Source organism: Cloeon dipterum, chromosome 2, assembly GCF_949628265.1.
Source record: "Cloeon dipterum chromosome 2, ieCloDipt1.1, whole genome shotgun sequence".
Taxonomy (NCBI): domain Eukaryota; kingdom Metazoa; phylum Arthropoda; class Insecta; order Ephemeroptera; family Baetidae; genus Cloeon; species Cloeon dipterum.
The window spans coordinates 6,094,360-6,120,325 of NC_088787.1; the positions used below are offsets into that span (position 1 = coordinate 6,094,360).

The 25,966-nt window shown below is 42.4% G+C and overlaps 2 protein-coding genes and 1 long non-coding RNA gene across 3 annotated transcripts; 2 read left to right on the plus strand and 1 right to left on the minus strand.

Annotated features, from left to right (window-relative positions):
• Window positions 1-345: 345 nt before the first annotated feature.
• On the minus strand, window positions 346-2,008 carry LOC135936254 (uncharacterized). The gene is made up of 2 exons (XR_010574299.1): window positions 927-2,008; window positions 346-505 (listed from the first exon to the last, which is right to left on the minus strand). It is a non-coding gene; the product is annotated as an uncharacterized LOC135936254 (long non-coding RNA).
• An 11,316-nt stretch (window positions 2,009-13,324) lies between these two features.
• LOC135937421 (uncharacterized) lies at window positions 13,325-17,933 on the plus strand. The gene is made up of 7 exons (XM_065480572.1): window positions 13,325-13,344; window positions 13,859-13,928; window positions 14,282-14,731; window positions 15,228-15,872; window positions 16,018-16,366; window positions 17,592-17,716; window positions 17,793-17,933. Exons 1-7 carry the CDS (start codon window positions 13,325-13,327, stop codon window positions 17,931-17,933), a joined length of 1,800 nt encoding a protein of 599 aa, XP_065336644.1.
• A 4,186-nt stretch (window positions 17,934-22,119) lies between these two features.
• Window positions 22,120-23,082, plus strand: LOC135938066 (activating transcription factor 7-interacting protein 1-like). Its single transcript, XM_065481570.1, has 2 exons — window positions 22,120-22,312; window positions 22,762-23,082. The coding sequence occupies exons 1-2, from the start codon at window positions 22,150-22,152 to the stop codon at window positions 23,028-23,030; spliced, it is 432 nt and encodes a 143-aa protein (XP_065337642.1). The 5' UTR covers window positions 22,120-22,149; the 3' UTR covers window positions 23,031-23,082.
• The last annotated feature ends 2,884 nt before the right edge of the window (window positions 23,083-25,966 follow it).

Sequence of the window (25,966 nt, forward strand, 5' to 3'; positions counted from 1 at the left end):
TTAATTTAAGAGAATATCCTTAGAATGTTCCAGGATTATTCTGCCGGGGTTTGTTTCAAAAAGCTCTAAAGAATGATCCTAGAACATTCTCAGAATATACTTATGGATTAATCTTTGGATTGATCTGGGATTCATATTTAGCGTATCAAATCTTTACATAGGATTATTCTTTTTTGATCATCCTGGAACATTCTTTGGTTAATCTAATATTATTTTAAGGTCAATATTAAGTGTGACAAATATTATCCCTAAGTTATTTTTAAAATTACTTCAGACTGTTCCTAGAATATTTCAAAATATGTTATAACTGCGATTTAATTGGGAATTACTTAAATAATTACAAACTTATTAAGTTAAATTTTTAAAATTTATTGGTTTTTCATCATATCAGGTACAAAATTTTCTCTCATTCGATGCCAGCACCGCCAATCTTGAAGCCCAAACTGCAGAACTTAAACGATTGTATCTTTTCCCGTCGTGCAAAACATCTGCGGACGGCTTGAAGCTAAAAAAAGGGAGCGACTCGTAGAAAAAAAAATAAAAGCTTTTTTCAATCAGCTTTGCTTGGAAAATGGAAGGTAGAAGTATGTAAAGTTCATGCAAAATATTTTTCCATTTTCCATGCGAAGCCAATTGAATCAGAATGTGTAATACAAATTCTCGTAAGCGTACAAAAAAAGCGACCGCGATTTACATGGAAAAATTATATTTTTCATCACCGATTTACAGTTTCCGCCACCCAAACTTATTTATAGGGTTCTAATTAAGAACATTTGGGACTGGAGAGGATCCCATATCAAAATATTGGTGGCGAAAACCGTACAAGTAGCGGCGAAAAGTGTAATTTTACCATAAATCCGTTGGATTTGAAAGTTGCGCGATCTGTTCTTATTTCTTTGGACGCTAATCTATAAAATGAGACTTACCCTGTTAACCGTAAGATCCCAGGCCATCCGTCCGAGTCCGCGGGACGTCCGTGATGTCCCTTATTGGCGGCGTCCGGCGTCCTGCGTCCGTTAATAACTTCGATTTGAACGGCGGTTGACCGTTGACGCGTTAGACAAAGAGAGCGAAGCAGGATTTTGTAAGTCTCTTGCTGCTGCCACCGCCCGTCGCCCCTCCCCCGCTCCACAACAGAGGCAGGCAGCAGGCATTCCATGCAAGTGCGTGCATGCATGTGCAGCCGCCGCTACCACGCGCACACTAAAATCGCCCTTTTAACCCTTTTTTGTCCTTCTGATTTTTTATTCAAATTGGCCCGTTTGTCGGTAGCATTAATTAAGACTCCTTGTGTTAAGAAATTAATTTATTCAATCGCATTTATGATTTTTACCCTTTTTAATCTGGGCAGATACTTTGAAAAATAAAGGCATCATAATTTTGTGTTAAGATAATGAAAAATTTGTTAGGTTTTAATATAAAAATTGAATCCATCGCATTAATTAAAAAATATTTGCGAGAAAAAATAATTTTTGTGATAACGATTTCAAAATATTTAACAGTATGGCAGTTCATTTTCTTGATTAAATTATGTTTCATACTTATTTTTATGTTTTTAATTGTAAGAAAAATATCTAAGTTCTTCTCTTTTAGGGGTTTTTTTAAAGAATATTCTAGGAACATTAAAAAAATATTGAGAATTCATCTCAGAATGATCCATAGAATAATCTGGGGATATTCTATTAACTATATTCAAATTTCCCCTTTGGGATTATTCTAGGGATATTCTTGTAATTTAATCTCTAGATTAACTTTAAAACATTTTAAGGTTAATCTAGATTCATTCTAAGAAAATTCCAAAAATTATTTTTTTGGATTAATCTCAGAATGATCCAAAGAATAATCTGAGGATATATTTTTAGATTAATCTCTAGATTGATCTTAAACCTTCATAGATTAATCTCGATTAATACAGTATTCATCCTGGATCATTTTTTTGGATTAATTTTTTCGGGTAAATTTTGATTAATCTAAGATTATTCCGGATATTCCTGGGTTATATTTTTTTATGCGGGTATCCATTGCCAGTGAAAAATTTTTTATATTAAATTTAAATTAGAATATGTAAATATATATCAGAAATTTATTTACTTCTTAATTAAAAAAATTTGTTCATGTTCAGTGCATTCGCTAGAACATACATTTTTGAGTGTTTAGTTGTACCTCTGGTACAGGAATGACAGTTCAAATGATAAGAAAAAGAATCGCGTTGGTCATTTTGATTAACCACTCACAGTTTTTTTAAAATGATATTCCAAAATTTTTCAAAAAAAATAGAGTCGATTTTAAATTTTGAGGTTACCAGATGACAAAAGTTTTTCAAATTCACAGGAATGACAGTTCAAATGATAAGAAATAGAATCGCGTTGGTCATTTTGATGGACCCCTGACAGTTTTTTAAAAATAAAATTACAAAATATTTTAGTAAAAAGGGTTGATTTTTAGTTTTGAGTTTACCAGACGACAAAAATTTTTCAAATTCACAGGTATCATCGTTCAAATGAATGGAAATACAAACGCGTTTTAAATTGTAAAAGAACCATAATGGACTAATTGTTTTTTCAAAATAAAATTCCAAGGATTTTTGTTTAATAATCGGCTCGACTAGCTGTCCAACTTTTTAGAGGCTTTTCCCGTCTTTATATGAAATAATGTCTAAGAGGAAGTAATTTTAACGTTAATGGATGCATTTTATACTGTTGAATTGTTTTATTGGTTAAATTCAGCACTATTGCAGTAATTTCATTGTTTTTAAATTGAATTGTTTGATTTCGATAATATCGTTCGTTATCTATCGATATTTGGGCGCCTTCTAGTGGCTAGTGGCTAAAAGGATTCTAGTGGCTGGGACGAGTGGCAAACTTCACACAGCTATGTGTGTGCACCGTCGTTTCAGTCTGATTTTAGTGTTTTTTTTAAGTGAAATTAGTGCTACAGTGGAGCAGTTATGTGCATTAAGGACTCCTGTTGTCGACCGGTCAACATTTCGTCGGCAGAGACCCGGTTTCGGCATCGAAAATCCATTAATTTCGGCCAGGGAAGTACTATTAACATGTAGCTTTGAGAAAAGAATCGGCCCGCTCGGGATCAATTTGAGCCGAAACTTTAATTAGCTCAAATTGAGCCGGAAAGTTAGGCCTCGCTCGCGCTGCATCGCTGCGCGCTTACTTTTTAGGCTCAATTTGAGAAAAAATTTTCTGTGTGGCGGTTGCGTGTACGTGTGTTGTGTTCAGGATAGCACGCCGTATCAAAAGCTAACAGAAGAGAGGGACTATCACGGCCAAAAGATCTTTTGAAAGATCAAAGCATCTGCGGCAGCTGCACATACAGCTGCTGAAATGAACAAACAACATTTCACACTGAGGGTGCGCACACCAGGTATTCAGGAAAGAATTGAATTGCGATGCGTGTCACGTGACTCCCCTGGCTTGCAAGAGTGGGGGCGACCTGGCAATTGCGCTCGAGCCAGTGTGAGCGCGAGCCCTGTGAGGAGAGGAGAGACAGCCTTACCTTGGATTACGTGTGGTCTACTATTTCCATTGTGGTGTTTTTCTGGACATTTTGTGTGCCTCAACAACAACTCAAAATGCCTAAAATCCAAAACACAGTGACGTCTATGGAAAGACTGCACCGGGAGTTGATAAGCAGTTCTGAATATGCATCGGATGATACAATGCTATTTTCGCTAGACGTGCAGCAAATCCTCGAAAGGCCGCCGTGTAACCGGGGACTCTTGTTTCCTGCAACACCTTCAGTGAAATCAAAACCGACACCAGAAGTTGCGAAGAAGGATTCCCTATCAGGTAAATACATACATTCCCCTCTATTCATTTTTCAAAATTAGGGAGCACATAGAGTATAAATAGAACAAAATTTGTCAGCGGATTTTTGCATTTCTTTCAATTAAGAAATACAAACACAGGCTCAATCTGTGGATTTGTTTTAGTCCCGTTATCAATAACGCTGTTTTCATACGTACATTTTCCTTCAGAAAAGAATAAGAATAAAGCTATTTACACCAGATCTGGTACGATCAGTTTTCAATTTGCTATTCACACCAGTACCTGGTGCGAATAAGAACTCTCAATTTGCTATTCGCGCCAGGTCCTGGTGCGAACTGCCGTCCCAGGCAACTATTCACACCAGGTGGAAGGGGTGCATTAGAAGCAGAATAAAGCTATTCACACCAGGACCTGGTGCGAACAAGAATTTTCATTCGCGCCAGGTCCTGGTGCGAACTGCCCACCCAGGTAACTATTCACACCAGGTGGAAGGGGTGCATTAGAAGCAGAATAAAGCTATTCACACCAGGACCTGGTGCGAACAAGAATTTTCATTCGCGCCAGGTCCTGGTGCGAACTGCCCACCCAGGTAACTATTCACACCAGGTGGAAGGGGTGCATTAGAACAGAATAAAGCTATTCACGCCAGGACCTGGTGTGAACAAGAATTTTCAATTGGGTAATTATATATACACAGACGATCCGTGTATTTATCGAAATTGTGTGCATATTTGTTATTTGCACAGACGATCTGTGTAACACGAATGCGTGTATTTGTTAGTTGCACAGACGGCAGAGACGCTTAAGGGATTTGATACGATGACGTCATAACATTGTCCGTGAAACGAGGAACGTTCAGCTTCCTTTTGGTGGTGAATTTTCACAAAATGGCGGACGAACGCGAACGGCGTAGTGCCGCTCCTCGCTTTTCCAGGTCATAATCAGCCTTTTCAGGGTGGCAATCGCGCCTAAAGCGACCTAAATAAGTTTCATCGCATGCGTAGGATAGGGTGGACACAAGATTACACAAAAGAAAATCGCGACTACACAATTCCGTTGAAAATTCTCCATTTAAAACAATGCTAAGTGTGAGGCCGATTTTCTCGAAAATTTACAGTGCTGCACATCGTTCGTGCCGCGGAAAAAAGTCCGCCGACGACTTTAAAATCCCTCCCCATCGCCCAGCTGAGTCACGTGACCTGAGTGAAATCACTGTATCCGTGTAATATGCAGCGGGGCACATTCCCAGGAGCTAACTTCAAGCCGATAAGACCACTCCTTCCGTACTAAAAACCCGATTGAAAAAGTGGGCGTCGGTCATTTTTCCGCGGCACGAACGATATGTATTTTTTAACTATGATTTTTAGGACCTAATCTGTATGCGATGCGTGTTAAAGGATTTTGCGGGGAAATTCACTATCATTCCTCTTTAAAAGCAAGAAACGAGCAATGTTAAAGTACAGTTTCTCGCGCCTTCAGGGCCTGAATTGTCTTTCCAATCACCGATTATCGCGTCTAAGGACGGAATAACTAGGACTGGCGGACAGTGACGGACACCGCCATATTTACAGATGGGATACCCAATTCCCCTCTGCTACACGGTGCGTATAGCTGAGAGAGGGGAAGTGGGTGTCCCGTTTGTAAATATGGCGGTGTCCGCCAGTCCTACTTATACCTTCCTTAATCGCGTCCTACCCCGACAGCCTCTCCCCTGAGTTATCGAGGAGGCTGCGTTTGGTCTGACTCGCAGAAGGTTATCCGATCTCTACCGAACAGCAAGTCCCAAGTGCACCAGCCAGCCAGAAAGCATTTATTGGTCTGCGTGTCTTGACACTCTTTGACCTGCCACCTGCCACTGCCATGAACAGGCGCAAGAGCCAACAAATCAAGACCAACGTCTTTTAATTATACTGTCCGTCCACAAAGACCACGCGTGCCCTGACAATTTAGCTTGTCCCTAAAAGAGGACTTTCGTATCTCAAGAAAAAGCATTTTGATGGCTTCAGTTTGAGCTTGGCTGAACGAAGCTGTTGATACACCCAGTCGAGCGTGTCTTAATGCTCCTCGATGTTTCGCGAGCTCACAATTAAGTCGTCCATAAAATGCACTATTTGTGTGGTCCAGAGTAGGGCTGAGTGAGTGCAGGTCGCGCCGCGTCTACTCGAAGGAAACAATGCGTGCAATTGGCCAACTCCGGGTGAACAAAACAGGAAGGAACACCGTGGTGGGACGCTGGCATGGGGCAAATTTTCTTGGTGTGGGCCTGCAACTTGGAAAGCAATTCTGAAGGTGAAAGTTCATTTTTGGGGGGAACAAAATATTCGCCTGGCAGCCGAATAGCTTCACCGAAGACGAACTGGGCTGGGGATCCACCTAGGTCTTCTTTCAACACTGAGCGCAGTCCGAGTAGAACTGGTGTTAAGTCCATGGACCAGGGAGTCTTGTGACAAGTCAGGGCTGCCTTCAGGGTCCTGTGGAACCTTTCCACCATTCCATTCGCTTGGGGGTGATAACTTTTAGTGTAGTGGACGTCAATTCCTGCGAGCTCTGCGAACTGCTGGAATTTTTGGGAAGTAAACTGCCGGCCCTGATCGCACACCACCGTCTTCGGCACTCCGAAGCGACTGATCCAAGAGTCTTTGAACGCGCGAATGACTTCTTCGGCGGTGATGGACTTCAGAGGGGTGACTTCAGGCCAGCGAGTTAGACGATCCACCATGGTCAGGCAATATTTAAAGTCTTCAGACGGCGGAAGGGGGCCAATGAGATATCGATGTGCACCACGGAAAAACGTTCTGTCGTGGGCGGAAACTGATGCAAGGGCGCCTTGGTATGGCGCGTGACCTTTGCTTTCTGGCAAGAGAGACAAGAGCGGGCCAGGTCAGGTGAACCTTCCACAGGGTAGAGTCGCAGGGTGAGAGGGCTGGTTGGCTCCTTGAACTTCTCGAGTTCTGCGTCGTCCAGCTGGGCACGAGCGATGGCTGCAAAGGTGAAGGGCTGCGCTGTCACCTCTTCGATGCGCGACAAAGCGTCCGCCACGACGTTGGCGCTGCCAGGAACGTATTGGATGTCAATGGAGAATTCGCTCACAAATTGAATGTGCCTCTCCTGGCGAGGATGGCGGTCTGTCTTGTTGGCTGTGAACATCTCCACGAGCGGCTTCTGGTCCGTAAAGATTGAAAAATTTCTTCCTTCGACCAAATATTTGAATTTTTTGATGGCGCAGACGATGGCAAGCAACTCGCGGTCGTATGTTGAGTACTTCCGCTCAGCAGGGCTCAGCTTGCGGCTGAAGAAAGAGAGTGGATGCCAGATGTCGTCAACCAACTGCTGCACCACGCCACCGATAGCTACGCCACTAGCGTCGGTGACGAGGGCGAGTGGTGCGTCAAGTTTTGGATGCGCCAGACAGACTGCGTTGGCCATAGCTTGCTTCACTTCCTGGAAGGACTTGTCGGGCAGGTCAATGGTTGATGGAGCTGACCGCAAATGACGCAACGCTGGCGTCTCTACTGGCACCACCAAGTCCATGGTATTAGCAAAGCTTATTTTTAACGTATCAGCGAATTCCCTGACGACTTCTTATCTCGGCAAGTGTAGGTAGCAGAGATTAGTCGCAGCTCATTTAAAAACGAGCTAGATCCAAACGTGAAAACAAACACTCTGAGACGAGAAAAGCACGATTTGAAGTCGTCAATGTCGGCCCCTATAACTTCTTCTCCAGTGTGTAAGGATTGGTGGATTCTACGTGTTGCAATCTTGGCAAATCCTTGAAAATACGCTTCACGTGGCTGTATTCATTAATAGAAAACTGAATGATCTTCAGATTTTGCAATCTTAAAAGAGGTCCTATATGGACCTGTTCATGAAATGCGTAAAATGGGCAATAGGATTTCGGTGAAGATAAATGTGCTCCAAGTCTTTCGGTGAAATCGCCTCCAGGGCCTGTAAAAAAATTAGTTAAGCATCTGAAAATATTAAACAGGGGTGCAAATTAAATACCTTCCTGGTATGATCTATCTGTAGCCAATCGCTCAGGGAAATTATTCCTTTCAAGTTGATTTTTTTTGTTGTAGGGCTGACCATGATGATGATGATTTATTCCGAAAGAAAATCATGACACCAGCATTATAATTATTTGCTAATAAAATGGCGACACGCAACGGTCGATTCGCCAATTACCGGACTAATAAGCTGTTAGTAAAGAAGTTAGGCAAATTTTTGTCATAAAGAAGATGAAAAAACTGCAAAACCTGCTTGGCAGCCAATTTTTTCAACTTTTACAGTCCTGTCAGTTTTAAATTCTTTCTCAGCAAGATTTTCCCAGTTTAGTGTAAATCAGTCAACATTTTATAGCAAAAGAATGCGGTTTAAAGACACTTCCGGCGTCCTGATATACAGAACGGAGCAGTTTGCGTGGTTCAATGTGCTTTTTTGCTCTTTTTATCCCTGTTCCCTCGGAGCGGGAAGGGCGCGCACTGCACTAGCACGAATGCTGAAACCCGGGTCCCAATAACACCGCGAACGGATAACATGGGCGCACCAGGCCGCACATTTCAGGGACCCAGCCCACTCAAGGGCCACTTGCCTCCGCACCGAGCACTGCATTGAAACGCTAGACATTCGTCCCGTGAGGCCAAATCACGCATGCTGGAATGGTGCAAACCAGCAAGTAGCGAGTCGGCGCCGGTGCGCCTCCCAGCTCGTTGAGCAATTTGAGCATTTCGAGTCACTAAACTAACCACTTATTATTATTCTAGATTAAAATTTTTAAAGCTGTAGAGAGTTTCTGGGAAAACCCATGGAAATTATCCGGATTTTTGGCTCCAAGTAATTTCTTTCGGGCGGCTGAGGGAGTCCCCGTGGTCTGCTCCACTCTCCACTCATTGCCATTAAACACTTTCCGTCCGGCCGCAGAGTGGGAAGCAAAAATGACAATTTTTCCCTCATCATGCTCCCTCCGCGTCTATTCACAGGTGGCCAGCAGGCGATCAATTCAGCGAAATATTTGTGCCCAGAAATGAGTTTTGTTGTGCCGTTCGTCGTCGATAAATGGATTTCTGCTCTCTGGCCGCGGATGAATGGGCAGAGAGCAGAATATTTTTTCCTCTCTTTTGTGCTCCCCTCCCACTGTTACATTGTATAGAATGATGGAGCACTCTGAGCACAACAAAGACATTACCAGTTTGTTTTGTATCTCTCTTTCTCTCTCTCCACCGGTGCTGCTGCCGTTGCTGTTGTGACCGTTATCATTTCAATAGAATCGGGCTGTATTGATATTTTTAAGGATTATATATATGAGAGGCTGCATGCAGCAACAAAAGAAATGAAAAGGAGGTGGAGCTTCAAGGCGCATTTGGAATTCGGTTTCATCATACCGAAAAACTGATGATTGGTCAATCCTTTTAGGACTTCGTTGCGTAGAGGTCCAGCTGAATTAAAATACATATTGTTAATCTTAAAATATAAAAATGGCAGTTTTATGCTTTTTAGGATTGTGATTTCTTATTGAGCCTATATGAGCCCGTGAAAGAGGCTATAAAATGAATGTTTGTTTTGCTTACGAAGATTTCCCAAATAAGTGGTGCCACTTTTATTCTTCGTATGGAATGAGAGATTTTTCCGTATGATGGAGCTCAGGACGATGTCTTGCAAAGTTTTCACGACTCCAGATTTCTTGAGGGAATTTTTGCGTTTCCCAATCTGTGCAGCTGTTAGATCTAGAAACTGTTCGAGCATCGTGTTTTCTCCGCCTGCTCCGCCTCTTCGACCTGCACCACCTCTCCTACCTGCTCCACCTGAATTTTTTTAATGAAACTGCTAATTATTGTTAGTTTAGCAAACTCTCAGCTTGAAAGTAGGGATGGCACTATTCTCATCTAAAATAGGTGTGAATAGGGACATGGCCACACACCTAGATTGACGTAAGAGGGGGCAAGGGTCGTCTTACTCGTAAACACAACCCACATATTAAGCGTCAAACCAGCTACCAATATAATATATATGTACACTGTCCGTGAGAACTGAGTGGATCAGTGGTTTTAGCCGCCGCTCTCAAAATCGCACTTAAGGCGCAACAGGTCACATAAATTGGGAATTAGGAGAAATTGTATTGGTACCGGAATGCCCAAGTTAAGATTTCTCTGGTAAAAGTAGCCACCGGTTTTCCTCTAATTTATGTATGAAGGCGGGTGTCCAACCTCTTTTCACACGTAGTTTTAGTGTGAATGGCAAACGTATATATTATTTCAGCAGTGAAAAGTTGGAAAAACAAAATTTTCTGCTAATCACTTCTATATTATATAGACGAGCCACTGTCACACCATAAACAATAAATGTTTTTACCCCACCATCAACAGTTTGCTACGCTACTCTACGTATAGGTGGTAGACATTATTTATAATATTCAAGTCCTATCGTAAACTGTTGCTCAGTATATACACTGTGTTCACAGGAGAAGAAGAGCAAGTCAACCCTGACAAAACATCCCCAATCAAGGAAGATGAAACGGTTCCTCCGCCTACGAAATCACAATTCCATTCCGGCGAGAAACCTAAAAACAATTGGTCGACAAAGACATACTACACAGGAGATCAGGGGAACAAGGAAAGAGGGACCACCGTGGCCTGTCCGTTACCCATGAGGAAACCCGTCGTGAACAGACACAGGGTAAGCTGTTGATCTCTTTGCGAATTATCTAACTGGAAAGTTGACTTCTGACGTAATTTTTAAATTGTTATTATGGCTGTTTATTCTCACAATTTTTCAGTACATTCAGGGATATCTCTAGTCTAGGTTTTGTATATCAACGAGCCAATTGGCTCGCATTGTTAAAACTGCTGAGTAGTATGATTTTTTTAAATAGTAAAAAATGGAATTTTAAAAACGAAAGTTGCATTTTTATACATCCTACGCTTGCAGGATTCTTTTTAATATCTAATTGGCCTCATATATAATTGAAGGTATCATATTTAAAATTAAGAATTAATTGAGATAGAAACTATTAATCACAGACTATAACACAAAGTTACAGAAAAAATTTTCCGCCATGTGAAACAATTAGATCTGAGCGAATTATACATCTTTAAAAATTTCAATTCAATATTCACAAGACGAAATATAAACCATTTATTTGGAATTCCAAGTTTCTATTATTTTTTCGTCTATTCACATATGACTGACTCATTTTCCGGTTGAAGCAATTAAAACTCTTCTTGTGCTTGTCGTCAGTATGAACTAGACGTGTTTTTGGCCATAATCGCTATCAAGGTTATTACACTAAAAAAACTAGATTTTTTTTGCCAATTTTTTGGTGCCAATGAAACCCAAATGTTCGGAGCCGAAGTGGCCTAAATCGGCCGCCGAAAGTAGGACACGCCCCCCAGTTGTGAATGACGTCACAAACACCGTCAGTTCTGGTTCTGTGAACATGAACCGCAGCACTGCGCCGTGCAGAAAAGCGGCTAGGACGGTCCCGACCTAGGCCAAGGTGGTCACACGGGTTCGCTCGACAAGAAAAGCATGTCTCCTTCCGTAACTAGACGGTAAAGGCCGCGCGGCCTCATCGCCAAAAACAGCATCAGGCAGCAGTCAGGGCTGAAGGCGGCTGCCATCGAGGAGCCTCGCGCAACTGCCCACCGCTCGGCCGTCCAGGTGGTCACGTTCCACAAGTGGAAGAAGGAGGATGCGGCCAGCAGGCGTCGGCTGCACGGCGACCACAACAGCAGATGCTCGGCCGCTGTCGTTGGCAGCAACCACCAATGTTCAGCCTCAGACCGCACCAGGTACAGCTCGCTGCTGGCCGTGGACACCAGGTAGCCGCCCTTCGGATGCCACGCCACGGCGGCCCAGATGCGGGGGCTCAAAGGACTCGTGTTTCCGGTCAGCCATGTTGACAGGACACGTCGATCACACATCAGCGAGCGTGCTGAAAATCAGAACACTTATGTAAAATTGATAGCAACGGATCAACACGAATTTCAGTTTCAAAACATAAAATTTTGATTTACGATTGAAAAGCGCGTCCCGGCTCGCAGTTAAAAAACGTGTCCGCCAAGCGCGATCTAAGCAATTCCATAAAAACGCACCTCTTGCACCCACTAGCCGCTGCTCCAGGTCTCAAAGGTCGATCATCCGCAGATGGGGAACCAATTCGTTCAGGTACAGGTGCACAGGTAACCGAAACCCAGTCGGCCGCAGGTTCACAACATTTCACTACTCGATTACTCCTTAGGGTTGGCAATATCAATATCGATATATCAAAAAAATTTGATATATCAAATATATCAGTTATCATGGCTGATATTTGATATATCATATCAGGCTGATATTGATATCTAAGTCAGATATCAAGGTTGATATTAGTTGACATTTTTGACCGACAGATGGCATTTTTCATGCCGGTTTTCGCATAAAAGTTTAGGATCAAACTGTACTTTCCGTCCCCAAACATGGGCGTAACCGATATTGAAGTTTTCGCAATGCACAAAGGCGCGAAAAATGTCTCAGCTGATCGATCACAGATGATCTCTCAGCTGTGGTCAGCTTATAGTAGCTTTTGTGTTGAATGAAAATTAAATTAAATTGTTTGTAAACAATGTTCAGCAACGTCAAGTAGGTCAGGTTAAACCCTGACAACAATAAAGGCCACCCACGCCAGCTGATCGGTCACAGATGACCTCTGTCAGCTGGCAGTACCACATTTACTTGTTGAATTAAAATGATATGTAACAAATTGTTTGTAAACAATGATTTTTGATTTGAATGGTGAATAATTAAGAACTTATTGTAACTAATCCAATCAAAATGTGTACAAATAACGCAAATAATATTGCGAACATTGCTCTCTGCTGATGGCATAGCCCCAAATTAAAAATTGAAATACTTAATACAAAACAGCTGCTACGGTTTAAAGTAATTTCATTCTGATTTCTCTTATGTGTATCTATTAAACTCAATTATTTATTACCAGATGAAGGTTGAAAAGCACATATGATGTGGAGAAAAACACCCCAATATTTTAATTTGAAAATAAATTGACGCTCTCTCATTATCAGCTGATATTGTAAACATCAAACTTAAAATTTAATTTTAAAATGGCACAATTAAATTATAATATTTTATTTATTACCTAATAATAGCTATTAATTAATTAATTAGACACCCATGTGGCGGGTAGGGGGGAAGGGAAAGCAGTCAGATGCAAATTTTGGCGCCATATGGTGGGATCCGACACACCCCCTTCTCAAACATCTGTTTTAAAGGCGCGCAACATTTAAATTATTTGAATACTCATCCCATATGCCTGCGGAAAACCGCCATTTTTCAAATGTTTTCTTATTTATCCGATATTTATGAAAAAACCGGTGAAAAATGCTTAAAAAATCGGTTTTTAAGCCTTAAAAATAGCCAAAACCGGTTTCGGTTCATCCGGCAGCCATTTTTTGATCATCTGGAAATATCATCGTTGATATATCAAATTCTGATATTTCTTCGCTGATATATCAGTGGGGCGGATCACGGCAACGCAACCTTGAGAAAAAATGGCAACGCTGGGCATAAGGTAAGCATTGTACAGCGTTTCAAGGTCGAGCTAAAAAACGGTGCCGTGATCCGCCCCAGTGATATTGATATTTCAAATATCATATCAAATATTGATAATCGATATTGTTTTTTTCACAAAGTCACAACCCTACTACTCCTCTGTCGCACACGCCTCACATAGGGGGCGCGGTGTTTGTGACGTCATTCACAACTGGGGGGCGTGCCCTACATTCGGCGGCCACCTGGCTCCGAACATTTGGGTTTCATTGGTACCAAAAAATTCGGCCAAAAAATCTAGTTTTTTTAGTGTAATAACCTTGATAGCGATTTTGGCCAAAAACACGTCTTTGTTTCGATTACTAATCGTCGTCATCGTTTATAACTGAAAAACGGCCGGCCGTCGAGCGGTGTAAACAGGTTTGTTCGAGAAAAAATACGAACGGGAAAAGTCAGGCGTATATTTCCCGCGGAGCGAAATTTGCACTCGAAAACGGAAGCGATCGGGATACAAAAAAAATAGATATATAACGCAGGCGTCGCTCGGCAGCACAGCAGAATCTTTATTATTTTCCAGTTGAGAACTCGCAGAGTCAGTCAGGCAAGGTCAGTGACCTTGCTCGGTTCAGGACAGGGGGCTACCACTCTTATGGGCCGAACCCGTTCCCGCTATAAGAGCTTCCCCCCCAACCGTTGGTGTCGCGTCGATCGCTTTAAAACAGGGTTATGGCCGCCATATGCGGTGTTTTGGGGGGCGTAACTTTATGACGTCACAAAGTTACGCCCACAAAACACCGTATATGGCCGCCATAAGACCTGTTTTAAAGCGAACGACGCGACACCAACGGTTGGGGGGGAAAGCTCTTAGCGGGAACGGGTTCGGCCCATAAGAGTGGTAGCCCCCTGGTTCAGGATCCGCTCGCTCGCTCAGTCAGACTAATTGAATCTTGTGATTGCAGGAAATGTCAAGTTACGGCCCCATGCAAAAACATGCCATCGACTTCCGCGCACCAAAGAGGCCGGATTTTAATGAAGGAAAATGGCATTTAGCAAAAGGGGGCGGACACGCTCCAGCCCCATGTGTGGAGGGGGCGTTGGTGGAACTCTGCACTTCGGCGGCTAAGGTGGGCAACGTCATGGGCAACGGAGGCGGCGGTGGAGACATGGGCTGCGGATATGTACGGCAAGACTACTATGGGGCTTCCAGTCCATCCTTGGCCAGCCTACCACCCATCTATGAGTCGCCCAAGAGCAACAGCTGTACGCAACTGCCAATCAAAATCGCAGGCATGAGCCAAGGCAACCCTCTCCACCATTTTAAGGGGTATCTCACCGAGGAGTATCAGCATTTGCAAAATTGCACCGACGATTTAGATCCAAGCGAAAGTAGCCAAGAATTAGAAATGAAGGTGAGTTCAAGTTAAGTAGTTAAAAATACAGGTTGTTCCCAATCTGGCCACTGTTTTCGCTTTGCGGGGCTCTATAGCTTGGGGCCGAGGGTAGGAACCCGTTCCGAAAAATTCCAAAGGTGTCACTAACTTTGGCTGTGGGGGAAAAGACGCCTAATTGGTATCTTCCAGTTGATTGACTGCGGCTTCAAAATTTTGGCAAACCTTAAATTCCAATTTTCACTCCCTTGAAAAATTATCTACAAAATTATCTAGCTGAATACTACACATCTTTGTTTCTATCAAATTTTATAATGTGTAGCATTGCTAATCAAACACTATTCTGCTCATCCAAAAATTATAACCACAGAAAAGAGTAGAAAAGTGCTCATTCGTACTTGCAAAAGGTACTCTTCACCCATAATTTTTCTTGATTTTTTTCTTCTTTTTTCAATTTGACGATATTCAATTTTGATTATTCGTTTGGCTGACAAAACTGTTTGCTTTTCCGTTGCAGGCGTCACTAGAGAGAGATCAGCTTTCTTCAATGAATTTAATGAACATAAATAGTTTTCCACGCTACATAGACAACATGATAGATGATCATCACTTCATAGCCCACATGAACGTGAGCCCCTTGACGGACAAAACCGTGATAGAAGACATGACGGAGGTTGCTGAAATGCTGCAACAACGCATTCCAAACGCGGATGAGCCGTTGTCCAATGACTCAATGTCATCCATAACTTTGCCCATGGAACCGAACGTACAGCCTAACCCTGAGAACCGAGTGCTAATGCAGAAGGAGTGTCTCAACAACAACGTCTTCAACAAACTCCTCAGCCAGAACTACAATCCCCCTCCGAATGGCAGCTTAACTGAAGTGAACCAGAAGCTGGAGGTGGAGATTCAGGTCCAGCTGAATACCCAGCAGCAACTATCCAACGATGGAACCAACCTGTTAGACGTGAATGAGTTCCACACCGTACTGACGCCCACGACCCTCCCCTACCCTGTCAATGGTCCTGAGAACCTCAGAAGCTGTCTCAACACGCCTGCTGGGCCCTCGAGCTTCAGCATCAGTTGGCGAGAATCAAGTGCCCCAATTCCTTCTCTTCCTGCTAGAGTCCTGAAAGACGATCCAGAAGGCCTGATCAATTGGGTGAATGCCTTGCCTTTTTATTAATATTATGCTAATTCAAGTCAAACACTTACATTAATATTATTATTTATACTCACATTTTGTCATATTACATTAATGAAAAAGTTGAAAACATCTCTTCAGGGTAATCATCTCCCTTTTTCAGAAAAATTTGCGTCTTAAGATCTCTCAGCAGTTGGGGATTCCAATCAACGCACCCCTAGAGTACATCGACAGATACACAATCAAGAATCCTCTAGCCTACAACGGCCGGATGACTGGTAGCAGGGGAAGCGCCACCGCGGCGCTGGCTGATGAAGAGAAAAGCCAATCGGAGGAGCAGGGCACTGTTCGCAATTTCTCCTGCAGAGTCTGCTCCAAGAGCTTTGGTCTGCAGCAAAAGCTCAACCGGCATATGAAGTGTCACAGCGTGGTCAAGAAATACATCTGCAGGGTTTGCTGCAAGGGCTTCAACGACAGATTTGACCTCAAGCGCCACATCCGCACCCACACAGGTACAGGACGTATAATGTTCGCTCTCGCGTGACTGGAATTACTATATTCAGATCACTATATGTGATATGCTTTAGATTGCGGTGGTTAATTGCCTCCCACATGGGATACGGCATCATGAGTATATTATGCAAATTGGTAGGGATGTGCAAAATAGTCGATTTGGCAAAGAGATTGAGTAGTTTTATAAGAGGTTGCAAGGAAAATTATCAAATAATAAGATTTTCTTTACTTTTTTACAGTGCTTTTCAAAAGTTTTGTTGGTTCATATCAAATTCCATTAAGTTTTTGGAGAAACCCATTTATATTATTTATTATTTCACTAGGGGGGGCAGCTTACTCGAGTTTGGGAGTAGCCACGATGATGCGGCCGTCCTACGGGGGTGCCTTACCCAACTTTCTGGCGCCCCTCGTTCGCGGGGCTCCCGAGCGCCCCTCGGACGACGCCGGGCTCCCGCGACGACGGCGCCCGACTCTGCGACCCGCGCGAACTTCGGCCCGATCGGAGCGGCCGTTCCGGAACCACCCCCGGGAGCGGCGACTTCGGGGCACCGCCGCGCCCCTTCGCCGCGCCCGGCAACCCCGGGTCCCTACGCCGGTCCGGCGGCTCGCCTCGGCCGCCCCCGCGAATCTCGCGCCGATCCGCCGTGCCGCCCCGTGGGTGCGCCTCCTCCGCGGGGCTCCCGGGCGGGCCCCGAAACCGCCCGCCGAATCTCGGCCGGATCGTTAGACGAAAGTTTTTTCGGGGGCGGTTTTCGCCCCCTCGGGGGCGTCCGGCGCCCGGGCGCCCATTCGCGAAAACGCTCGCGGGGACCTCCCCGGCGTCGCCGCGTCGTCGGCTCGAGTTCGAATTTTTCGATTTCCTTGTTTTTTTTCATATAGTGTAAGAGAGACATTGTTGCACGTTCGCATAAATTTTTTATGGAAATAATCGGAATCATTGTCGGTTTGGACGAAATAATCGAAAATAATATATTTTGAAAATCTGTCAATATGCTTACAAAATTCATTCTCATTTGATAGTTCGAACATCATAAAATCCCAAGAAAAATTAATTTATAGCAGGTTTTGCACATCCCTACAAATTAGATGGAGATTTCAACTTGTGAAATTCCGCTTCTGTCTAGCTCTTTACAATAGTGACGAACCCTTGCGCCGGGAGCATTATTCATATCAAATGCCTCCCAATTGACTCTTATGCTAACCGAAATTTAATACCTGTCGCAGGTGTGAAGCCATACAAATGCAGCGATTGCCAGATGTCATTCACGCAGAGGTGCACCCAAGAGACGCATTGTTGGAATGTTCATGGCAAGAAGCACAACTACGCCCCTAAGGAGAGGCGATCAAAAGTAAGCTTTGTGATCCCGCTACAGGGTGTCGTTTTCTGGGGAAAGTTGTCTGACTGGCCGGCATCTCTCATTTCAGATATACGTCTGCGAGGAGTGTGGCAACACCACTGGCGAGCCTGATGAGCACTATCTCCACCTCAAGGAACAACACCCGGACAGCGCGGCTTTGCTCAAGGTCAATGACAGACGTTACTTCAAGTTCGCCAGCAAGCAATAGTGTATTCTTAACATGTTAGAAAACTAAGGAGTGAAGACGGAAGAAATAGGAATTCAGTTATTTGAGATTTTGCGACCTGGGTTTTCGTCGCATGGGAGCGTGCAGTTAGATGAAACTCTACTTGTAGGTAGTGCAACTTTCAGGGGAGTGTAAAAACCGAAGATAAAAGAAGACTATATAGCATATTGTACAGTGTGTGTCAAGTTCAATAACAGTGCCGTAAAATCCGTCGCAGGGATGTGAGATCTCTAAATATATAAAGTCATTTCAATAATACAACAGCATTAGAACTCATTAGAGCTGCCTTAATTTTATCAGTGTAATACAGCAAGAGGATTTGAAAATGAAAACACAGCATTGCCTTTATGTTTCATTATATTTTTATTGAACTGACACAGTTTATCCGAAAAATAAGTTCCAGCTGTCTATTAAAATTTGTGAATTTGTGGAGTTTGTACTTCATTTTGTGAAAATAAATTGAGCATTAAAAGTAGGAATGTATTATTTTAGGACTTCATTTCTTTATGAAGTATCTGAAAAATGAATTGAGTTTTTGTGTTGTTGGCGAGAGGTACTGGAAGGGGTTGACGCCGCTGAGTTCTGCGAGACCACTTTTTGAGCGGTACAACCTGCTTCCAGTGTTTTCAATTTATTTGTTCGAGGCATGTAAATTCGTTAAAAAATACCCCGCCTACTTCAAAAAGACCAGGGACATGCATGTTCATGGAACGCGCCACGCCCCTGAACTGTATATTGCTCCTCAGAAATTGATGATTTCGCAGCAAAATCCATTTTCAAGTGCTGCAATTTTGTACAATGCTTTGCCAGTTTCGCTACGACTTGAGCCGCGATACGATAAGTTTGTCGTTGCTTTGAATGAATGTCTTCACTTCTGTTGAATTCTTGGAATTTGTTTAAAATTTATGATTTTTGAGTGTAATTTGTTTGTGCATTGCAATTGGGGGGCATATATTTAGAATTGTAACAAAATCTGATGTATGATCTTGCCAAAAGACAATAAAGAATATAATAATAATAATTTTTTTAATATATATAGGATAATAACATTATGGAAAAATTGCACATAATTACAGTTCTCATACCCTAAACTCGTTTTTCTTCACTAAGAATGGGGCAACAAACCAATTTTAAAGTAATAATGTTGGTTTTTGCTAAGCGTGCGTCCAGAAGGAGTAAAAAGTGTGGAAATTTCTGATTTATACCTTGTTTAGGTGGAGGTAATGGATTTCAGTCAGCAATCGTTGCATCACCGTTTTAATTTGGCACAAGGAAAAATTGACATTGATATTTGAGAGAAGACCAGAGAGGTCATGCTAGTAAACTCAAAAACCAAGTAGGTTGAGATGTGTTTGGGTGTGCTGAAAGAGAAACAATAAATGACAATAACAAATAGTAAATAGATTGTTGAGTTATTACGTTCCGAGCAACAGACCTCGATGAGATTCAATATATTTTCATGCTTGAGAGTTTGCAGGATTTTCAGCTCTCTCAAGGTCGTGATTGGAAACTGCAAGAATAAAATGGTGGTATGAAAAACCAATATTTCAAGAGTAGACATGGCCAAATAAAAATCGATTTTTAATATCGATATTTTTTCTGACGATATTTATCGATTTTTATCGATGTGTTTTGTGGCTTAACATAGGTTATATAGGACGATATTTTAACATCGATATTTTTTCGGACGATATATATCGATTTATATCGATAGTCAAAAACATTTGGTGATGTCTAGTAGGAAGAGTAGAAGACGATTTGTAGTGGCTAAAATTGCTCATCATTCAAACTAAATTTTTTTGTTGCAAGAAATAATTAAAAAAAAGATAGTATTTGTTGAGTGATGCACAATTTCGCCACTATCGTATTACTTAAAAGGCTATGCGTTGCATGAAAAGTAATTGAAGACTAATTGTAAGCACCACTTAATGAAATTACTGTGAAGCTTAAATATTTTAAATCCAAATCGAAAATTTCCCCACTCGAATTTTTATTTTATTCACTTTCCTAACTTGGAAAAATCCATCGGAAGAGCGGCTCGTCAGAAAACCACACAAATCAACAGTTAAAAGAGGAAATAATACTAAAATATAATTCCTTACTCCTTTCTCTTCGTCCATCAGCACCCTTTTTAAGGCCACTAATTTCCTCTGCGGTCTTTCCTGTCTCTTGCTTTGAAGACCTCACTGAAAGGGAGTTAATTTCAATTTTACTGTTTTCTTGATATCAGCAGTGAGAGCAATCCTGCCTTTACTAGTTGGTCCTTTTAGTTCTATTGGAATAGACGAATAGAGCCAGAGGGCGTGGAGGAGCTAGATGGGAGTCCACTGCTGCTAGCTCTAGAAGAGTCCATTTCAAAATTTTGATGTTAGGTTTTGTTCTTTCTTCAGTCTTTCTAGTCTTGCTGCCTCACTTATTAGCGATTCTCGTGCTCAGCAGTATATAGTGTGAAAGGGTCTGCCTGTGTACACTGTACACACGCATATTATGGAATAAGTGTTATAATAAAGTTTTTACCATTTTTACCTCCTCTCTTTGCAGCAGCTTTGCGCGCGCTCTCCCGTCACCCGTCACCTGCTTTGTATCTACTTGTACTTTCCATTCTTTACAATGTAGTGCGGGCGCAGTCGTTGCAGGCAAAGATCTCTCTTTACAGTGATGCTCGCTAGGGGCCTCCGGCCCGCTCCGGCCTAGACCTAGACAGCTGGCAAATTTGATTCGTCGCCTCGATAGTCGCTGCTTTGCCACGAAACACGACACTACTTGACGCGTGGTGTGTTAGGTAAGCTCGAAAATCATTTTCGCGAAGGGTTCCTTGGGGTCCCAGCCCAGAGGCATAGTGCCACGGGGGTTAATTAAGCCTCAATTATCCCTAACTTAGCATGTTATCATAAAAGTAGGGCCTTTTTAAATACGCAACGGGTTTACTTAACATGATGACTGCTGCAGCACTACAGTGTAAGTTAAGGAGTGGTACACATAACAAACTTGAAGAAAATCCCGAAAATTAAAGGGAAACGTCTCTAGCTCACTGCTCAGTTCCTAAGGAGAGTAAAAATGTAAGAGATCTGGCTGGAGATGCGAAGCAGCGGCAAGCGCTTCCCCTCTTTTGGTGACTCTGGCCCGCTCTGGCCGCTGCTTCGCATTCGCATCTCCTACCTTTACTCTACTTATGCTACCCCAGATGCGGCAGAAGAGGAAGGTGGGAGGGTCCAGCTGGAGCTACTAGCTGGAGGCTGGAGCGTCTGGGAAGGGGAGAATTGCTGTGACGTCAGTTGCATACATTACTGGCGCTCTAGCATGGGCTCTTATATGGGGAAAGTCGGCATTTTCGAACCGTTCAAAGAGGGTCAACTCTAACTTCTCATTGGCCGATGATTATGTCATTAAACAGAGGAATTCTTTCTGCTTGCTTAGAACCAAATGGGGGGAAATCCGATGCTCCTATGCCGAGTTACAGAAAATTCGAACAAGGATCCGCAGCTATCGCATTATCGCAAAAAAAAACAATGTGTAAATGCCGAAATTGATCTATGACCCCCATTAAATGAGATTTCATTAGAAAGAGCCGGAAAAATTCTTTTCAGTGGTGCGTGAGTCTTAGACATTGGGTCAAGAGCTTTCGAAAAAATCGCTCCGGAGCGTAGAGCTAGACTGGCAAAGTGATGCAAGGGCAAAAGCGGTAGGAATATGTTTTTAAAGGGTAACAATGCGGAATTATGACTTAAATAAGATAATTTAATACATGGCCTACCATATCGCACCTAATCATAAGCAATCCAGGTCTGAAAAGGGCGCCGAGGGCTGCTTTACATACATGCACGCTATGCTGCTGTCGCGCGACTGACAGGCGAGCCAAGTTCTCCCCGGCCGCGCTGATATTTTTTTTTTAATTAATTTGATCCTAATTTTTTGTTTTAATGAAATTTCTTGTCAAAATAAAATAAGAAATTTCTGACATCGTCGGGTTTGAATTTTAAAAATTGGCTCGCGCGTACTCGCGTAACAAAAGGGTTTGTTGGGGCATCTAAAATTAACTGTTTAAATAATACAAATTGTGAAAATGGCGGTTTTATCGAGTTTTGGGAAGAGTATATTTCAATAATTAAAATTTTTTGCATTTTATGCATTACATGAAATGTCCATCATATCTTTTCAGAGACCATTCGTGCCGCAGACGAGAGAGAACTCGACGAAAATGCGCCAACCCTCCACCAATGGCACTCGCAGATTCAGCCAAGCCCTGAGACCGCCAACTCACCCTGCACCCCTGCCGTCGGTCCCTTACATCAATCCGCTGCTATTTTGGAAGCAACCGCCGCCTAAGCCGAATCTCAAAATTCGACTGACAACAGATGGAGGTATGTATGTATGCTGGAAACCGCAAAAAGGCAGGAAAAAATAATTCACTGACGAAAAGAACCCTGGTATTTAGGTAAAGATTGATGGGATGAGATCAAAGAGAAAATACCAGACATGCTGGTCCCGGTAGGGCTGCCAACCTGGGTTTAAATAGGGGTTGTCTCCGGGTGTCTATGAAAATTCAGCACGAGTTAATTTATCTCCGAGCCTACTACTTTTTTCACTGCTCTTGCTGGTTTCTGAGCCTTATTTTCAGCTTCAATAAAAAGACGTAGCAAAATATGCAGTGGTTAGAGGGATCTAAAGAGAAGTCTCTGGTTCCTATTTATATGCATTATCCTATTAAGGACATTTTTTAACAATTATTCGCCAGATGTTGATATTTTTTTAAAAATCTTCCGTCTTCCTGTTACGACAATAAAACGAGTAATGTATGTCTTGGTTTCAGCGATCATGCTGTCATGGAATCTGCCCACGTTGAGCTGGCATCACGAGGAAATTATGAGCTACCGAATTTACTCGTATCGAGAAACGTCAGAGGAGCCGAGCCAGTTACTTTGGAAGACTGAGGCAGACGTGTATGCGCGTGCTCTGCCAATGGCCTGCACCCTGATGCAGATCATACATGGCTACAAGTACCATTTCGCAGTGCGCGCCATCGACATGAACTTCAGAATGAGCCCGGAAAGCAACACCGTGAGCATCGAGTTGCTATGACGCCACCCAAGCACTTAACTATGTAAAACCCAGAACCTTTTGCTGCCGGTTTCATTCATTTTAGTTTACTAACTAACTTTGAAGCCACAAAGGCTTATCGCATTAATTTCTCTAAAGCTGGCATGCGGTTGGATCTCTAGAGAGATTGAGTAATAAAACTAGCTTCTGATCCCATAAAAACGGAATAATAAATTTTATCCTTACACAACTCAATATAGAACGCAATAGATTAAAAGTTATATCCAAAATGGTCCTTATTAATAGTACTGACTAACAATGAGTGAGAGCTCAGGTGAGATTGCTTTTATTTATATATATAAATTACAGAGTAATAATAGTCTAGAAACAAGGTTAACATTTTAATGAACTCAAAACGTTGTCCGGCAAAGATAAAAGCAGTGCCATGGAAATTTTAAATTGTCTTCTTTTCGGTACTTTCAATAGAATCATTAAAATTTTCCATGGCCAATCATTTAACCTCCATAGTTGATTTTATAATCGAAATTTCGACAGTACAAAAGGCAACGGCAAGAATCGCACTGAGTCAGAGCAGCTGTGATGCTTGGACTCAATTTTTGCCCGCTCCTGTACTCGCTATAGCTATAATCCTGATGTTTATAACGCACAGCACAACACAGCAAAGAATAAATTGCGCAAAACTTAGTGATAATATATATGCTCTTAAATTTAAATTCTCCTGGTCGCATGATAAAAATTATCAAGATCGTGAATCGTGACTGGTCCCACATGTCAAATAAATACAGTATATGACCATGCCCATTGGCTCACATTGTTAAGGCACTCAGGAGTGTCACAACACTGGGAGGTATTTGAGCAGTTGCGCGATAATTTTTTTATTTAGGACACGGGAAAATGAAAAAATTATAAAGATATTAATTATGGCTGGCTGGCGCGGCACAGCTGGCAGAGCCGATCAAAATGGTCGGCGGCTCAAGAAAGCTCAGTCTGCTTGCTCGGCGCGGCTGGAATCGATATTTTTTCCTTGAGCAACGGCAAGAACCCCACTGACAATGAGAGTCAGAGCAGCTGCAGGATGCTTTGAGAAGCTACAAGAGAGGCGCGTTAGCTTCTAAACTCGCACGGTCTTGCTCTTGCAACTTAACTTTTGCCCACGCCTGTACTCCCGCTCATTCAGGCTGGCACACACAGCACAGCGAGGAAGACACTGTGGAAAAATTAGTGTTATTATTATAAGTTAAAATCCTCCTGGTCGCATGAGAATAACTATCAGGATCGAGACTGGGCCCAGATGTCAGCAAATGATTTAACCAGAAAAGTTTTAAATGCTAAATGTGGAATAGTTGGCACCTAAATTGTAACCCCTCATTTTTTCACAACAATTTTGAACCGTCTGATAAATGTTGGCCCTGATAATATTGGTGCCAGTGCTCCACGTTGGGGGCTATCCTTAAATTAACCCATTACATAATAAAATTAAACAAAATCCCCCAGCACACTCAGCTGACTCAGCCAATGAAATGGGCATTCGTTTGATGTTTTATTTTATTTTTTGGCATTTCCTTCGCGTAGAAATACAGCGTTAAATCGGAGCTTTTACTGAAAAATCCCAAATTTCTATTTATCCGGAACGAAAAAAAATTCATGCATGTTAAACAGGTATTTGGCTTTAATTTCTGCAAATTCCTAAATTTACCCAAAATTTTCTGTAAAACAATATAGGGTGGGTGCCGAAGTGGCTAAACCCTGCAGTCTACCTTTAAAAAAGGACAAAAGGGTGAAAACGCTGTTTGAAAGTCTTGTTTCCACTTTAAAACTATTTTGAACAAAGTTTGCAGGGTTAAGCCAAATTAAAACCTCCTCAAGTGGACTCCAAATTGTATGTAGAACAAGATAGGGTGGGTGCCGAAGTGGCTAAACCCTGCAGTCTACCCTTAAAAAGGGACGAAAGGGTGAAACACGCTGTTTGAAGTCTTGTTTCCACTTTAAAACTATTTTGAACACAGTTTGCAGGGTTTAGCCACCTTGAAGCCTCCTTAGGTGAACTGCAAATTTTATGTAGAACATGGTAGGGTGGGTGCCAAAGTGGCTAAACCCTGCAAACTGTGTTCGAAATAGTTTAAAAGTGGAAACAAGACTTCAAACAGCGTGTTTCACCATTTCGTCCCTTTTACAGGTAGACTGCAGGGTTTAGCCACTTCGGCACCCACCCTATCTTGTTCTACATACAATTTGGAGTCCACTTGAGGAGGTTTTAATTTGGCTTAACCCTGCAAACTTTGTTCAAAATAGTTTTAAAGTGGAAACAAGACTTCAAACAGCGTTTTTCACACTTTGTCCCTTTTTAAAGGTAGACTGCAGGGTTTAGCCACTTTGGCACCCACCCTATCTTGTTTAACATAAAATTTGGAGTCCACCTAAAGAGGTTTCAAGGTGGATAAACCCTGCAAACTTTGTTCAAAATAGTTTTAAAGTGGAAACAAGACTTACACAGCGTGTTTTACCCTTTTGTCCCTTTTACAGGTAGACTGCAGGGTTAAGCCACTTCGGCACCCGCCCTATCTTGTTTTACAGAAAATTTGGAGTCCACTTGAGGAGGTTTCAAGGTGGATTAACCCTGCAAACTTTGTTCAAAATAGTTTTAAAGTGGAAACAAGACTTACACAGCATGTTTTACCGTTTTGTCCCTTTTTAAAGGTAGACTGCAGGGTTTAGCCACTTCGGCACCCACCCTATCTTGTTCTACATACAATTTGGAGTCCACTTGAGGAGGTTTTAATTTGGCTTAACCCTGCAAACTTTGTTCAAAATAGTTTTAAAGTGGAAACAAGACTTAACACAGCGTGTTTTACCCTTTTGTCCCTTTTACAGGTAGACTGCAGGGTTTAGCCACTTCGGCACCCATCCTTCCTTGTTCTACATACAATTTGGAGTCCACTTGAGGAGGTTTTAATTTG

Coding starts and splice junctions, on each gene's coding strand:
- LOC135937421 (XM_065480572.1), top strand. CDS start 13,325: ATGGCAACGCTGGGCATAAG. Junction 13,345..13,858: donor ATGGCAACGCTGGGCATAAG/GTAAGCATTGTA, acceptor TATATAACGCAG/GCGTCGCTCGGCAGCACAGC. Junction 16,367..17,591: donor CCACATCCGCACCCACACAG/GTACAGGACGTA, acceptor TACCTGTCGCAG/GTGTGAAGCCATACAAATGC.
- LOC135938066 (XM_065481570.1), top strand. CDS start 22,150: ATGCGCCAACCCTCCACCAATGGCACTCGCAGATTCAGCCAAGCCCTG. Junction 22,313..22,761: donor TCGACTGACAACAGATGGAG/GTATGTATGTAT, acceptor TCTTGGTTTCAG/CGATCATGCTGTCATGGAAT.